The sequence below is a fragment of the Pimephales promelas genome, chromosome 18 (genome assembly GCF_988280905.1).
Source record: "Pimephales promelas chromosome 18, fPimPro1.hap1.1, whole genome shotgun sequence".
NCBI classification, from domain to species: Eukaryota; Metazoa; Chordata; class Actinopteri; order Cypriniformes; family Leuciscidae; genus Pimephales; species Pimephales promelas.
This window is the reverse complement of record NC_142786.1, coordinates 5,990,874-6,007,835: the sequence shown is the minus strand read 5'-3', so window position 1 is coordinate 6,007,835 and position 16,962 is coordinate 5,990,874. Positions and strand designations below refer to the sequence as shown.

The following is a 16,962-nucleotide window of genomic DNA, read 5'->3' as shown; positions in this document are numbered from 1 at the left end:
GAAAATAAATTACTGACACGGTCTTACTTAATGTCTTAAATTGAATTTGATAATAATATATTGCATGCACTAATAGTCATTAAATTCTATTCTTGCTAATATTCAGCTTGAGGAAGCCAGTCACTAAAAGACTAACACAGCAGATGATACAACAAACTGAGGCTACAAAATAAAATAAAATGCATTAAAACTAAATATTCAAACACTAACCTGAGCATTGGACTTCCTCTTCTTTTTCTCTGGGCTCTTCATCTGGGAACCTGTGGAGGCAGAAATGGAAAAAAGGGAACGATAAACAAAAATGGGGGGAGGCAGTAGCTGTTAGACCAAAACCAAAGTTTTAAGCTCCATCTAAAATGTGGTAAAACCTTAAACTGTAATTTGTCAGGTAATATTAGGAAGCAGGGACCGTCATAGTGCCACACTGCTAACATTAACTGAACCTTAGTGTAGATGGACTCTGTCTTGATTATATTGTTGTGCAAAAACTAGAGACAACTTCAGTACCTCCAATAAACACACTTCTTGAGAATCAATCACATCAAATCATAATAAAATCAAAAATTAACGTGTATCCCATGTTATTGAACTTCATGACAAGAAACTAATGATCAGAGAGACTGATAATGATGAAAACTGATATTTTATGTAGACTCCTCCATAACATTGGGTTCGCTAATACACAACAGTTTTTGGTCACACTAAAGACCAGAACCTAACTAACAATATTCACAGGTAAAGTCATTTAATGTTATTTTAAAAATAATTATCGAATAACGATTAATCGAATACATACATTCTGAAGTGAAAATGTAGATTAACATTTAAAAGGACCAAAATAAATATGGGATAAAAAAAAATTGTTAATATAACAACATTAGCCTATATAATTTTTTTTATAAAGTTTGATTGTGTCAGAAAGCAGAAATAAAACAGAATTTAAAACAAATGTTTCTGCATGGTCAGTTAACAGACACTTCAGTCAACCTGTCATAAAAATAGGCAGTCATATCCCTATTGAAGACAACACTCTAAAGCTGATGAACATTTACACAACCCTTAAGAGATCCCAAACCCTGACCCCCGGTAAAAGGCTTGCTTTAGTGCAAATACGCAGGGAAAAAAAGAGTTGAATGCAATGCGTGTAAAAAAAAAAAAAAAACTCAAACGAACACGCGTAGATAGACAAGTGATGCGAGGTTGACATAAAGCTACCCAAAGACAGATCCCCACGAAAACAAGGCCACCGAACATTCAGGCATGTGCGGACAGGGAAAAGGGAGATTTGCAGCCACAGCTGTGTGGATTCCCGCTCGGACACAGAGATGCGCTGATTGACAGTTTCCTACCTTTGCCTCGTTTTCCTTGACTCTGTCCCGCCTGCTGTCCCGCCATTAAAATGACTGTTGGTGCGGTGCCATGACACCGTTCATTTACAGAAATTAGTTTATTTGACGAAAAGCTCCTCGGGTCCAACGAGTATCACCCCGCAGCCCCAGGGAATGCGCGTGAATTGCTTAATTTTAAGTGTACCGACGGGCCAATGAGGTCAGGCACCTACTCAGCAACATGTCTGAAAGATGCGTTCATGTTTTGAGTCGGATTTGTCATCTCTGCACGTTTACATGTGTGCACCCCCAAATAACAATGCGATCTGGTGGAGCATCGCAGATATGTCTGAAAATGTTATTACAAAACAACAGTCGTGAAGAGAAGTGATTGGGATGGACTGAATGTGAATACACATCTGCCTGCCTGCAATGTGATCACATACAGATGTGTTTCTACCTGGATGGCTGTCTAAATGACATTTAGATACAAGCATACCAAGCTCTTCTCCCCATTTTAAAGCGCATTAGACTCGAACGTGCAATGCGACTGTAAATGACGCATCAAGGGTTTGAATTTAATTCAAACGTGATTTGAATTCGCGTTCTAGCTATCGTTAGCCGTTTAGCCATCAGCAAGCAAGTTAAGGCGTTAAACGTTGCTCACACAGCTCATTCATATATACACCTAACTGTTGCATCAAGACATGGATGTCAACCCGCATATGACAAACAATCAATGTCAAATAGACTTACGATTTAATATTTATCCCCAAACGCGAAATTGGCCATGTTAATTACGGCCTACTCGTTGCCGGACAAAGAGGGACAGCCGGAGTCTATTCGCGCAGGGCATGTGTGGAAAATAGGGGAGGCCGGGCTAAAACAAGTTAGCGATTTTTATTAAATGTTAACGTTTACAGTTATGTTATAGACTTATTCCGTATGTAACGTAATACTAGGGACACTGTCTTGAGGTAAACATGATAAATGCCTGATAATGTTTCTGAAACTGCGCAAGATATGTATCATCGCCCCCCGTGTAATAAACATTTTGGACTGTGCGGGATCAGACCACCTTTACTTTTGAGGCAGGGGGGGATTCTGTGGTGTGCATTTTGCGTTGAGTTCACTGCTGTTAGTGGTGTTGTAAAATGGTGAAATTTGAATTTTTTTATGGGGTCATGCATAGAATTTTGGAGGAAGTTTACTCTGACAGTTTTATTAAAAAGAAAATATTAATCATCCGATTCAGTTATTGGCGGGTCTGAATGCTTGTGTGGTTCAGCTGCATGAGTGGAGTTGTAGTTTTAAGACAGGATTCGGTTGCCCTTATCGTGATTGCTTAAATTGTATATTGTTTACATGACGACTAGATTAGGAAGCAAGCTGGAGAAGAAAAGAAATGCATCTTAGAAGTTCTGTTCAGACCCTTTGTTAGCTTTGTTAGCTAATCCAAATCACACTAACACACCACAGCTACTTTTCGCACTACTTTTTGATCTCAGGAGACGGGTAATAAAAAAAAGTATAGCACTGACTCTCCTGCCCTCTTGTTGTCGATTTAACACGGTACACATTCAACCAAAACCCACCCAAAACCCCTATCTTCACCAAAAGATGTCTAAAAGTTAGTCTCTGTCGACCTCTAGTGGTTATACAAAGAACAAACACTGAAAATAACGTTGGGGCATCACTTTTAAAAGTAACCGGACAACAGTTCGGAGCTAATATTGCCACTCCATTTACAGTCTAGAAATATTTCTGCTTTGACTGATTGGATGATACTTTCTCACTGGTCTAAAAATCGCACACTAGGCTGGTACACCCTTGTAATACAATATAGGATGAGTAGCCTAAGTGGTGCATTATAAATTAACGTATGTCTTGTAAATTAAAAGTAACTTGATTTAACTTCAGAAACTTGATAAATTCATAGGTGTGTAATCCTGCATTATTTCACTATTTAGTTAGTTAGTTAGTTTGCTTCTTGCATGATGCATCTTGCTTGCCACTTGCATTTTGTATGGTTTAGACTTTGGATTTTACATGCTCATATAAGTACATTGTACAAGTGGCCTACTGTACAAGTATATTGATCTAATTAATGGCCTAAAGATTTTTGGTTTTCTCCTGAAAAGCTTTGATGAGGAATCATTTTCGACATTTAATTTCTTCTTTTCTTTACACGTTTTCATTTATCCTATGAAAACATCTGCCATATTTTTGTTCTCAGTTATGGCCCGTTTACACCAAGGATGATAACTGTAACAATAACAACAAAGATATACTTGTAAAAATCGTTTTAAATTAACAAATTACAGATTATTGTTTTTTATTGTATTTCACAAAATGTCCACACATTTGCGGGATTTGGAGTTGTATAACGATAACTAAACGATATCGTTGGAATCGTTTCAGAAAGATTTTTTTCGCAACTGATAAAAACATTGACAACCAATCAGAATCCACCCTTCGTTTACGGCATAGTTGAGATGTAGGCCTAGGTGTTTTTGTTTCCACAGTACTTTCAATTTTGATATTTTTGGTCATATAATGGAGGTGCACCATGCACAGAGAGGTCCAAATTAAACATTATTTAATGACTCGTAAATGTAAGTATACATTGATGGCCTAAGACACGAAACGAGCGGTTTGTGTCAGAAAATGAACAGTATTTACATCGTTTTCCATTGTAAGATGCAGTCCAGGTCCAAAGGTGCACGTTCATCCGCCTTGCCCTGATCCACCCTTGATCATTAGTTATGAATCATTTCATTGACATCATCCTGGTGCGTCTTTCCTGAGCTCTCCTCATGAATGATTTCTGTATTCTCAGGCCCTTTTCAAGACCCATTAGTCTTAATTTTAGCCTCGGGATTGAGTTACTGTCTGCATTACCTTAAATCGAGATGAATTGTTAATCCAGGGCTGCTGTCATAGGCAGGTTAAGACCACAGTGAAGGTTAGGTGAAGGGGTGACAGAGGCCATGAGGTTAATGACTGTTTGCAGATCAGATATACACGAGTCTATACGGCCCCCAAGGTTAAGGGTAGAATAGCAGCAATACGTGATAGCCGAAGGGAAACACGCTGCTAAAAACGGACGAAGTGTTGCCTCGGTATCATTTCACTGGTATTAGAGACACTTAACAGTGCAGGGAAAAGGGGTGAATTGACACCAGCCCTCCCCTTTCCTTTCAGTAGGTATGCTTAGATCCCTCTCTTTTTACCTGTCTTACTTCATCATCATGATAGCTGAGTCCGATAAGCAGTCTCTTGTGACGCCTGCAGTGATCCGATTCAAGAAACGAGCCATCCTCCAAGAGCATATTGTATGAGAGAGAGAGAGAAACCAGCTGTTAAGGATAGGGCAAACACGTGACAACGTGTAGTCGTATACAGAGTCTACAGTCAGTATGTAAGTTAATGCACTTCTCAATGGAAATATCATTATAACATTTATTTCCGTCAAGAGGTGCATCAGTTTTTGCTCAAGATCTTGTATATTGACAATGCAAGAGTCCAGCACTATGTAAAGTCTCCTCCAGCACATCCCAAAGACTTTCGATGGATTTAAGGATTCATGGAAAATTCATGTGTGAAAATGATTCTTCATGCTCCCTCCCAACCATTCTTACACAATTGAGTCTGATTAATCTTGACATTATCATCCTGGAATATGGCCTTGGCCATGATGTGTCTTCCTAACACTCAATCAGTTAGGGGTAGAAGAACTGTTGCCAAAACATGCTAGAAACATAATAATTACTGGAATATATATATACTATAGTGCCAAAAGGTTTGGGACGTTTCCCTTTACATGCACATGAACTTTAATAACATCCAATTCTTAATCCGTAGGGTTTTTGCCCACCCCTTTGCCCACACTCTTCTGGGAAGGCTTTCCGCAAGGTTTAGGAATGTGTTTATGAGACTGTTTTACCATTTTTCTAGAAGCGTTCTTGGCCAGGATGTACACTCCCGTAAAAGAGGTTTTAATCTCAGTGAGTCTTCTGTCCTGGTTAAATAAAGGTTTTTAAAAAAGCGCATTTGTGAGGTCAGGCACTGACGTTGGACGAGAAGGCCTGGTTTACAGTCTCCTAATTCCTCTCAAAGGTGTTCTATATAGTTGAGGTCAGGACTCGGTGCAGGCCAGTCAAGTTCCTCCACACCAAACTGCTTTTATGCACTACACTCTTAGAAGAAATGGTTCTATTTAGAACCAGAAATGGTTCCATCCCCCGCTTCATATATGGAACTCCAAAATGGTTCTATATAGAACCATTTTTTGTTTTTTTTGGTAAAAGGTTCTATTGGCCAAGTACGGAAACCCAGGGTTCTATATAGAACCCAGAGGAACCCTTTTTTGTATGAGTGTATAGAACCTTTTAGGGGTTCCAAATATGTAGCGCTGATAGAACCTTTTAAGGTTCTACAGTATATAGAACCTTTTTCTTCTAAGAGTGTAGTGTGAAGTCATGTTAGAACAGGAAGGGGCCATGCTTAAAGGGTTAGTTCACCCAGAAATGAAAATTAAGTCATTAATTACTCACCCCCATGCTGTACCAATCCCGTAAGACCTTCGTTCATCTTCGGAACACAAATGAAGATATTTTTGATTAAATTTGAGAGCTGTCTCACTACCACATTGGCTGCCTAAGGGACTGGCTGTTGACGGCCCAGAAAGTCAATGAAGAAAATGTTTAAATATCCCATGTGACTACAGTGACTCAACTATAAGTTTATCAAGCGACTAGAATACTTTTTGTGCAAAAAAAACAAACAAAAATAACGACTTTATTCGACTATTCCTTTTCTTCATTGTTGGCCTGAAACGAGAGTTCAAGAGATTTCCACGACGCATGCGCGAGAATTGAACTGAAGTAGTTGAAGCACAGATCGCAATTCTCGCGCATGCGTCGTGGAAATCTAAGGAAGTCTCGTTTCAGGCCAACAATGAAGAAAAGGAATAGTCGAATAAAGTCGTTATTTTTGTTTGTTTTTTCGCACAAAAAGTATTCTCGACGCTTGATAAACTTATAGTTGAGCCACGGTAGTCACATGGGATATTTAAACATTTTCTTCATTGACTTTCTGGGCCATCAAGAGCCAGTCCCTTATGCAGCCAATGTGGTAGTGAGACAGCTCTCAAATTTAATAAAAAATATCTTCATTTGTGTTCCGAAGACGAACGAAGGTCTTACGGGGTTGGCACAGCATGGGGGTGAGTAATTAATGACTTAATTTTCATTTTTGGGTGAACTAACCCTTTAAACTGGTCCCACAAAGTTGGGAGCATGAAGTTCAAAATGTCTTGGTGTGCTGAATCATTGAGAGTTCCTTTCACTGGAACTAAGGGGCCAAGCCCAACCCCTGAAAAACAACCCCGCACCATAATCCCCCCTCCACCAAACTTTACACTTGGCACAATGCAGTCAGGCACGTACCGTTCTCCTGGCAACCGCCAAACCCAGACTCGTCCATCGTATCGCCAGAGAAGCGTGATTCGTCACTCCAGAGAACACATCTCCACTGCTCTAGAGTATTTAGTAAATTTAGGAAATTTCCCGAATGGACATATTGCACAAGTGGCAACCTATCATGGTACCGCGCTTGAATCACTGAGCTCCTGAGAGCGACCCATAGGTGGTTTGCAGTCACGTGATTGTGTTGACACACGAAATGCAGATGGAGGGCAAGGAGAGCGCAATGGACGAGATGGAGGAAAATCCGTACTGTACTACTTTAGACGCTATTACAAGAGAAATATGTAAACAGAAAATCGAGATCGTGATCCTTACGTTATGAACAGGACCGATTTTCAACTGAATTGAGAGATTTGCTTGCCATCGAGGCTGTAGATATCAGCAACTCATCTTACAGACATACTTTGACTTTACAAAGTTCGGAAACTGGTACGTGACACAAACAGCCACATAAGTGTATTTATACACCTGAATAATGCAATTACAAGCCACATAAATAATGTATTAACTCACATTTGACGAAGTGATCACTGCACACACACATGGGCATTTTTCCATTCGGCTCCTCCCGACTGCAGACGTAGGTTTGCAAGGCATTTCCCCCCGGTGTTTTTCTGTCAATTTCTTGTATTTTCCACCCTTATGAACAACAACTTTTGGCACACGATAAAAACTCCTCGCGGCTTGATCGATTTGAGCAACCATAAACGACGCAAAACATAGGCATTTTAAGTTTGTTATAGTGCTTCCTAAATAGAAAATCACTTCTTGCCCTCCATCTGCATTTCGCGCCATGGCAACGAAGTGACGTGACGTCACATGAAAACAAGCTATTCTTTCACAAATGTTTGTAGAAGCAGCTTGATTTTATACATCTGTGGCCATGGAAGTGATTGGAACACCTGATTTCAATGATTTGGAGGGCTGTCCAAAACATTTGGCAAAATAGTATAGCCTATATAGCGTAATTGTATCTCATTTTTATTATTTTTGAAGTAGTAGCTTTTTACTGTCCAATATCAAAAAAGTATGAGGATGTATTGGACATGCTTGAAATCTATTATCTCTAATCTAAATCTTATGTAACATTTACCCTAAAATGTCAAACAGTTTCACAAAGGGCTTTATGCTGAGCGAATCATTGCTTGTGAATGTGTGAGCATCCGCTCTATTGTGTAGGAAGTTCATGTTTGTCTGCATGTATTACACTGATATGGACACTGCTGTTGTTATCATGAGTACAGATCATCAGCGGGTGGACATCTGTCGTGAGAGAGTCAGAAGCAGAGATGGAGACTGTGGTGAAGACATTCAGCGCGTGAGGTAAGCTGAGGTGTCAGTCAGGGCTGGTCCAGACAGCCAGATAACGGTGACATGGAGCACTACAGTTACCTGCTGGACCAGGTCATGTGACACCACCACATCAAAGCTGCCACAACACCCTCAGCCATGCATGGCCAGAAGACTGTCACTATCCTGAACACTAGTGTGCGGAGGAAGACTAATATAGACAAAAACACTAGATAGATTTGCTTCATACATGTTTATTTATTTGGTTTAATTGTTTGTGTGAAAGCAGAATTATTGTATTATCCTGTACAGATAACGGCATAAGAACGCTTTAGTGTGGCAATAAAGGAATTAAGATATGAAACATTACCTTTTCTTTTTTTAAAGAAATTAATGCTTTTATTCAGCAAGAACACATTAAATTGATCACAAGTGACAGTTGAGACATTTGTAATGTTAAAAAAAGATTTCTATTTCAAATAAATGCAGTTCTTTTGAACTTTATTCATTAAATAATAATGAGAAAATGCATCACTGTTTGCACAAAAAAAATATTAAGCTGCTTTTATTGTTAATAATTAGAATTTTTTTGAAATCAGCATATTAGAATGATTTCTAAAGGATCATGTGACACTGACTGGACTGATGATGATGAGCTTTGCGTCACATGAATCTTTTCAAAAATCAAAAATCTTTTCAAATAGAAAGCAATTACTTTAAAAGTGTAATAATATTTCACACTATTACTTTGTTTTTTTAACTAAATGAAGCATTGGTCATAGAACTTTTGGACAGTTCTATATAAAAACGCAAAGATTAAGGTAGTAATTTGGTCAGTGAATAAGCTATAAAATACAAAAGCACTGCAACAATGGTGAAGAGAGAAAAGAGTTAAACATTTCTACACAATGGATTATTTGCATACACGACATGCTTCCCGTATCAACCACAGGTTTGTAAAAGCCATGCTGAATCTGATGATGTCACTGCCATTACATGTGCAGGCATATCTGATCTAACTCAGTGAATGACATGAGGTTATGCAGTTCATATTCATATGCATATTCAGCAGAGCAAAATGGATACAACAACATGCGATCGGTTGTTGTAACATGAACCAGTAAATGCTTATATCACTGAAATGAAAGATACCATACATAATTGATTCAACATGACTGTCTGGAATCAAGTAATGAGCTCTGAGCTTAACACTAACGTGCTTCTGAAGTATGAATGCAGCATCACCACAGACATTGTGCAGTGTTCAAACACAACTGTTAGTTTCTGCTTATTGTTTCTCTCTTACGGGCCTAAGTAAACATGGCCAGTGGATCAGGTCGAACAGGTTGAGCCGGAAGTGAGCAACAAGTCCAGGATGTGCTCAAGCAAGCACCTGCGGAGTATTTACACACATCTACTGGGAATCCCCACTCTTGTGGATTTATATTACATATCTTGGACATTAGTCAACGGTTAAACTAGGTTTTGCCTATTACTGCACTTCACTGGAGTAAAGGCGGTTGACTTTTTCTTCAACAATTCCTAAATGGGACTCAAAGGTTAAAAAGTAGTTTCTGCAAATATGCCATTGTTTCCGGCATGATCAGATTGTGCTGTTTGATGCACCTTTGCTGGAACAGACAGAATGACTCATTTAACAATAGTTCATGAGTCTTGTTCAGTTAAAGACAACCAAATTAACATTAAAAACATACAATTATGTCAAATTACTTGCTTTTATATTGCCAAAAAGCAAATGTAAAATATTACCTTTTATGACATTTATTGTAGCCTATTTTAAAAAATACATCTTTTTAAATAATTTTAATGTTCACAAAACTATATGCACATATTTTTCCTACGGTTAAAAGTCAAAATCACAATTACTTTCACGATTTTAGATCTGCTTGAGATAATGATAGAATAGGAAATGTTATGATAACAAATCATGATATTTGAAATCTGTTTGTTACATCCAATATTATACATGTTTATGAAAAATGAAGAATCACTGTACAAAAAAAACATGAGACAAATGCATGGAGGTCAGTTGCACGTTTATTATAATTAAGAAGATACATACTGATTATTAAATAAAAATAGGCTAAAAAATAGATGCAAAGAAAGAGACAAACCAAGTTCACATCTTCAACGCTGAATTATTAGATTCATAGATCATGAACACTGTTCGGAATATATGGTAACCATGAAGTAAATTGCTTGCTGTCAACAGTAAAGGGTATTTATAATTATATCATCATGAAAGATGTAAGTATAAATCCCTCGACATCTGTTTGTCAAGTCACAGTTCAGGATTATTAAAAATGAGCATTCATAACTGTCCATAACATCTCCAAACCCATTCTCTCCAAACAGGCTTTGACACTTACAAGTAAGTAGCCACTGATTCCACTCGTAATACACTTTGCTGTTATGCATCATCCAAAAACAGACTCTATATAGCCAGATATAATGTCTGCGGTCATGTGTTCTCATATGAAACAGAAGGCACCCATCCTGAAAGATTTTTAAACGCCTTGTACTCAAGAACTTCGAAAGAAAATAGTTGCACTGATGTGCGTTTCTGTCAAACCCCCAAGCCTTTGCCTTTGAGGGTTTGTCAGTTTTGCTTTAAAAGTGTATTAACAGCTTGTGTTGAATTATAAAAGCAGAGAAATCTCCCCCAGGAACTAGGTTTGTCGGTTCTGATTACAGAAATGGATGAAATTTGTGCACTCTCTTGTTCTCAACCATGCAACCTAATACTACTCTCAGTTTTCTCTCTCTGTTTTTGAAGCATTTGCTCATTACTCTTTCTTTTCCTCTGTTTTAGCCGCATCGTCCTTGCCATCGGGTTTTTTGGGCGCCGGGCTGTCCAGGAAGAAGTCGTTACAGGCCACGGTCAGCGCCCCCATGAGGATGATGAACTCGGTGAAGTCCACCTCGCCATCGTTATTGGAATCCAGGTCATTCATCACTCGCTCCACCGCATCTTTATCTTGAGCGTTCTGTGGGAAGACAAAAAGAAAGTTTAAAGTGATTATCAAAACACTGTAAGAAACGTCTGTAAGATTAAGGCTTAATCATTGCTGGGTGGATGGATTACATACGAATTGTAGTTTGTTACATATTAAAACTACAATTTTTAGTTATACTTTTAATTACATGACAGAAATTTTAAGTTATGTAATCTATTAGATTACATTTTAGGTGGTGTAATTTGACTACTTTTGGATTACTTTTATATTACTTTTGATGTTCATTTTGTACCACATTGAAATGAAAATACAAAGAGAATGTATTCCATTCCAAAAATATTCCATTCTTTGTCAACAACATGAAGTCCATTAAACATTGCATTACATCAGGGTTTCCTAAATTAGGGTTTGTGAAGGAGCTGATAAAAAAATAACAATTATATTCTGTTTACCTGCATGTCTTGTGACCATTAATCAACATTAATGGGAATTATATGTAAAAAAGTATGAATAAAAAAGTAACTGTAATCTGATTACAAGATTTTTAAAACATAGAATCTAATAACTACAATTACATCATTTTTGGAGTCTCATGTAATCCAGATTACATGTAATCAGCTACTATCCATTACTGGTCCCTACATCTACTGTGCTAATATAAAGAGGTTTTTCACTCGATTTTTAGAATTAGAATTCATGGGTTAAATTAAATGTCAGTAAATTCAACGGTTAATGTCCTGGAACGTTTTTATGTAAAGTAGATGTGCTAAATATGTATAAAAGAGAAATCTAAATGGGGCGAAAGTGACAATATGTACTGATCATTTTATTTTCAAACCCTGAAAATTCTTTAAGTTGAGTAGAAATTTTTATGGCAAAGTGTGTAGGAGGAACTCTGGGATGTTAATGACAGGGAATGTATGTGCACTTCAGTTGAAAGAGCCAGAAGCTAAATCACATAGGCTACAAGATCACTGAATCTGTAAAAAGTTAGGCGTTTCTGCAACTTGCAGTAAATGCAAATCTGAGCTTGTGTGACAGGTTGTATCACATTCATTTTAGTAGGTATGTAAATTAATCTGTTTTGCAGAAGTTGTGAAGAATTGATGTGGAAAGATTTTAACAATGTGGGGGGATGATATTATTATATTATTTTGAAGAAGTCAATAGTAAATTGAAACGGATTTATTTACTATTTCATTTCAATTTCGTTTAGAATGAATTGGTGCGTAATAATTCAGACAAATTTCTTTTTCGTTTTTTTAACTTTTTCCAACACCTCCCTTCCAAACCCATGCTTCCATTCTAATTTGGAACACCCATTTTGCATGATCCAATCAAATCCTGAAGGACAAAATCAAGCCCCGCCCTCTTTTTTTTTTTTTTTTTTTTTTTTTGGTTAATATCTCATTTGTTGAAATCTGCCAGTATATGAAAGATACAAAAGTTTTGTAATTATGCATAATCCTTCTCACCCCGAGATAATTTCCCAGCTCCTCCGTCAGAAGTTCCCTTAGTTCCCCTCGGCTGAGTGTGAATTTGTCTCCTTCCTTCCCGGAATACTTATGGAAAGTCTTGATGAGCATCTGCATGGCGCTTTCCAAGTTGGTGCTTGGTTCTTTGGACATGCTGTAAATTGGTTAAAAAGTTCAAGCGTTAGATACAACGACATGACGCGCCCCTCGCTAGACCCTGCTGCATGTATGGTCACATGACTAGCATGGGCGGAGCTTTGGCTCAATCAATGCTGGCACAAACACACGTTTTGGACTATGGGTGAAAACAATGTTCTCTCAGTCATTTGTTTGAGATAATATCCTTACTGTTTTGGGGGGTTTATTTGATTTGATTTAGAGGGAAATTAGAGGTTCTGATTAGGGGTTTTGTCACTCAAAAAGCAACATTCTTACACATCACACTTTGAGCGTGGCATCTTGGATCTTCTCTCTCCGGGTTCAGCAAGCTACTGCGCATGTAGAAACAGACACAGTCATTGATGAGGTGCAACAGAAGATGAGAAAGAGCATGAACAGCATTTGGCAAAAGTACTGACGGAAGGCTGAACTTTTGAATTTTTGGTTTTCAAAAAACCAACTTAACATGTAATTGTGATGTCACGGATACAAAGAGAGGTAACGTTAGACCTCTAGGTGGAAGTTTTGGCACTTTATGAGAGACATACACCGTTAAAAATACAGGTTTTTTTAATGGCGTTGATGGTTCCCCATGAAGAACCTTTTACATCCATTAATCTTTCAATTGCGTAGAAGGTTCTTTATAGTGGAAAGGGTTCTTTACACTTGGGGAACCACAAAAATTGAAGAAAAAAAAAACTTTGGAGAATTTTTAAGAGTATAGGTGCATATGTACATCCTAATCATGATTAGATAAATTGTTCTAGTATTCTGTCTTGAACACTCATTAGTTGTATGTGAACGCTTGCCTGCTCACAGCTAAATCATCTGTTGCTCATGTAACAGGGGCTGCATCTCTCAAATGGAAACCACAAGTGAAACATAAAACTGTCAAAATGAAGATAAAACTACTGGCAAGTTCCCCAGGGAAGCTGTAATTCCAAGTAATCCGAGGCTCTCGTGAAGACGCAAACACACACAATACGCACCTGAAACTGTCCTAAAGCAAATCCATTAGTTAATTCTGAGGATAGAGGGCAAAATTAAGTGAAAGAAAGTATCATGAGAACCAAAACAAATAGTTTAAAATGAAGAAGAAAGGATTAGACAGTATTTTGTTAAATTACTATTTACCAATGGATCAAGATCAGTTCAATGGTAAAATGCATTATCGTTGTCCCATTTCTTAGATGTCTGGTCTAAAGAGCAGCATAATTGAGTTGAGACTTTGGACTGGATTACTCTGAGGCCTTGCGCTCAGCTCTTTATTTGTAGAACTACACCATCTAATTTAACTAATTAGCTGAGCTAAGAGAGTGCCTAATTAGGAAGCTCAAATGGCCACATGCGGATTTGGAACAAATTCTGGTGAACTCTACAACTCTCAGGAACTAAAACCGAGAACCATTGTTCATGAAATGGACACTAACTAGAAAGGTCAGAATAGATTTAATGTCCCGCAAAGCCATTAAATCCGGACAAAGCGGCTATAAGGAAAAATAAGATAGAACATAAGACAATTGGGAAAAAGTAAGCTAAAATCTGAAATGATGGCACTTTTTTTTTTTTGTAGGACAGAAAGAAACAAGAAGCGCATCCTCATTAGCCGTATCAAAATAGAACAGACACGGTGAGGCCATGACAACCAAGATGAGAAAGGAAACGTAACACCAAGTGACCTAGTGACACTGAGGAAACTGACCGTTCTTTGACATGTAAAGAAGAAGAGATTCATTTATTTGCATAAGAACAAATGCGTTTTAATCGAAATCTAACTCATTTGATGATATAGACCCAAAAAGGACATTTACATGAATCAAAATCAATGACATAACCATATATTAAGGATTGCCATGCATGGTGAATACAGGTAAAGTGGGATATTTAAATTCTTGGATTATATTTGTATATGGAAATATTTTAAAATGTACAAAAAGTATTTCACTTTGCCTGTATTCATGCGGCACTAGATAGATAGATAGATAGATAGATAGATAGATAGATAGATAGATAGATAGATAGATAGATAGATAGATAGATAGATAGATTCTAATTGACTTTAACTTAGTATAACTTTGAAGACTAGACATTGGTTGTATCTATAGAACTTCACAATAGTAGCACTGAGCTATGAACATATTTGAATAAGACTAGCAGAAAAGTAGATAATCCAATCCGGAAGAGCATTAATTAGCTTTCTGCTGTGAGAGAAAGGAGTCCTTTCTCCCGTCTGAGCTGTCTGTCTTACCTGAATGCCTACGGAGAGCTTCCTTTGTCTGTAATGAAGTGCAGGAGATAGTGATAGACAGCCGGAGAGCCGAGGAACAGATGAGGGGAGAGAGAGAACCTCTGGGGTTTAAATATCACTCACTCTGCCCCCTCCTTTCTCAAGAGCATCTCTCGCATCTTCAGTTTCGGCACCCCTCCCATACTCTCTTCCTTCAGTTCACCTGCCAATATAAGGGCCATTTGACCCCGTCATGCCAGTTGACTCGACACAAGAAGACTCGACAGGCCAGTGGAGTTTGCATTACAGTCCTTTATTGTTGAGTAGCTGGAGATGGTCAATCATACAGCATCGAAAATTAAATATGTGGTCAGTTGAGAAGTGTCGAGAAGCTACACTTAATGAAAAACTCATGCATTTGTTCAAAAGACAGTTTTATGTTACCTTGGTAGAGCTGGAAACTACTTCTGTTTGACTGACAAACCTGAATTAGCATTTCAGTTTTACACTAACGTGAGTGTTAGCCGAACTTCATATGGTGTGATGACGTTATAATGCTAATGAGGCCTAGCAACACCAGACACGACTGATTTGGAGTCAGACACACCAAAGTAAAGAGGTGGTTTTAGATGGCCAGGATATACATGACAGCATGAGATAAACGAGAGCTCATTAGCATGATCTAAATGAGCCCTTTTAAGGCAGCGTAGGATTTCTCACTGATGTAGGCTACATATCTGTATAATGCATAATGTAGTATGTATGTATTATGTAAGGTGCTTTAATGGCTATACCTGTGCATTTGTCTCTTCTTCCATGTTATTGCTTTCATAAATGTCTCATGACTTTACACTAGATGCGATATCAAAATTCATTGAATCATTGATAATTGGTGAAAAATTCAAGGAAAAGTAAGATAAGGTTCCTCATCAGGCTTTTGTCACATAGGTTGTCCAGCACATGATGGGATACAACATTAATGGTAACACTTTACAATACGGGTGCACTAATATGCATTAATTCATCCTTGACTAATGCACAGATAATCATGAGTTAATGTATAACTCATGAAGAACTAAACCATTAATTAATGATTAATTGCATCAGTAACTAATAGAGTCTATATGATTAATATGAATTGCTATTAATTCAATGTGTTAATTACCACAATTAGTCAAAGCTATGCACTTCAACTTCCAGTTGTCTGCTCTAATTAATCATTAGCCAATGATTTGCAAAGGTATCATAATAATATGACTTTACTTGTTGGGGCACATCATTATTAACTAGCCATTTAGTAATTTGCACTAACAATAAAGTAATTAATCATGTATTAATGCATATTAGTGTACCTGTTGTATTATCTGGAAGTTGAAATACAAGGCTTGGGCTCATTCTGGTAATTAACATTTTAATTAACACTTTTAGTTAAAAAAATATGACTTATTATGGAATTAATCCACAATTACATATTTATAAGTTGTCTGGTTATCGATGTGTTAATTATGCTAGCATGCTTGTGATCATATCACAAGTATTATATGTTTTTAAAAGTGCAAAATATAAGTGAAACTGGTTAATTATTATGTTAATATAGTCTTTTCAAGACATTTAATCTAATGATATGACTCTACTTGTTGGGGGACATCATTAATTACTAGCCATTTAGTAATTTGCACATGAATTTTCACTAACAATGAAGTAATTAATCATGTATTAATGCATATTAGTGTACCTGTCATATTATCTGGAAGTTGAAATACAAGGCTTTGGCTCATTCTGGTATTAAACATTTTAATTAACACTATTAGTTAAAAAATGACTTATTATGGAATTAATCAACAATTACATGTTTATATGTTATCTGGTTATCGATGTGTTAATTATGCTAGCATGCTAGTTGTGATCATATCACAAGTATTATATGTGTTTAAAAGTGCAAAATATAAGTGAAACTGGTTAATTATTATGTTAATATAGTCTTTTCAAGACATTTAATCTTTGCGAAGCTGTTTA

General features: G+C 37.3%; 2 protein-coding genes and 1 long non-coding RNA gene across 6 annotated transcripts in view; 1 reads left to right on the top strand and 2 right to left on the bottom strand.

Moving 5' to 3' along the window:
• The window catches only part of pygo2 (pygopus homolog 2 (Drosophila)), a 4,994-nt gene extending 2,791 nt beyond the window's left edge, over nt 1–2,203 (bottom strand). The window contains exons 1-2 of one of the 2 annotated variants that reach the window (XM_039678587.2): nt 2,085–2,203; nt 211–260 (exon numbers count right to left, since the gene is read on the bottom strand). In XM_039678587.2, coding sequence (XP_039534521.2) covers nt 211–252 — 42 coding nt within the window. In that variant the 5' untranslated portion in view covers nt 253–260; nt 2,085–2,203. Of the gene's footprint in view, nt 1–210; nt 261–1,349 lie in introns of both variants that reach the window. The other variant, XM_039678585.2, reaches the window with a different exon arrangement.
• LOC148970883 (uncharacterized) overlaps nt 1–11,029 on the top strand; it is a 24,165-nt gene extending 13,136 nt beyond the window's left edge. Inside the window, exons 2-3 of the long non-coding RNA XR_016147327.1 lie at nt 8,062–8,140; nt 10,941–11,029. This is a non-coding gene — a long non-coding RNA (uncharacterized LOC148970883). The remainder of the gene's footprint in view (nt 1–8,061; nt 8,141–10,940) is intronic.
• Nucleotides 10,148–16,908, bottom strand: s100s (S100 calcium binding protein S). 3 transcript variants are annotated; one of them, XM_039679044.2, is made up of 4 exons: nt 14,968–16,908; nt 12,996–13,051; nt 12,561–12,714; nt 10,148–11,115 (listed from the first exon to the last, which is right to left on the bottom strand). In XM_039679044.2, the coding sequence occupies exons 2-4, from the start codon at nt 13,016–13,018 to the stop codon at nt 10,915–10,917; spliced, it is 378 nt and encodes a 125-aa protein (XP_039534978.1). In that variant the 5' UTR covers nt 13,019–13,051; nt 14,968–16,908; the 3' UTR covers nt 10,148–10,914. The 3 variants fall into 3 exon arrangements, with proteins under 3 accessions (XP_039534978.1, XP_039534979.1, XP_039534977.1); XM_039679045.2 differs by lacking the exon at nt 12,996–13,051; XM_039679043.2 differs by lacking the exon at nt 14,968–16,908 and having other exon boundaries at nt 12,996–13,407.
• Nucleotides 16,909–16,962: the final 54 nt, after the last annotated feature.

Bases quoted from the DNA above. Each gene is read 5' to 3' on its own strand.
- s100s (XM_039679044.2), bottom strand. From the start codon at position 13,018: ATGCCACGCTCAAAGTGTGATGT. The intron at 12,715-12,995 runs GTAAGAATGTTG...ACCAATTTACAG, and splicing joins CCACGCTCAAAGTGTGATGT to CATGTCCAAAGAACCAAGCA. The intron at 11,116-12,560 runs GTGAGAAGGATT...GTCTTCCCACAG, and splicing joins AGCTGGGAAATTATCTCGGG to AACGCTCAAGATAAAGATGC.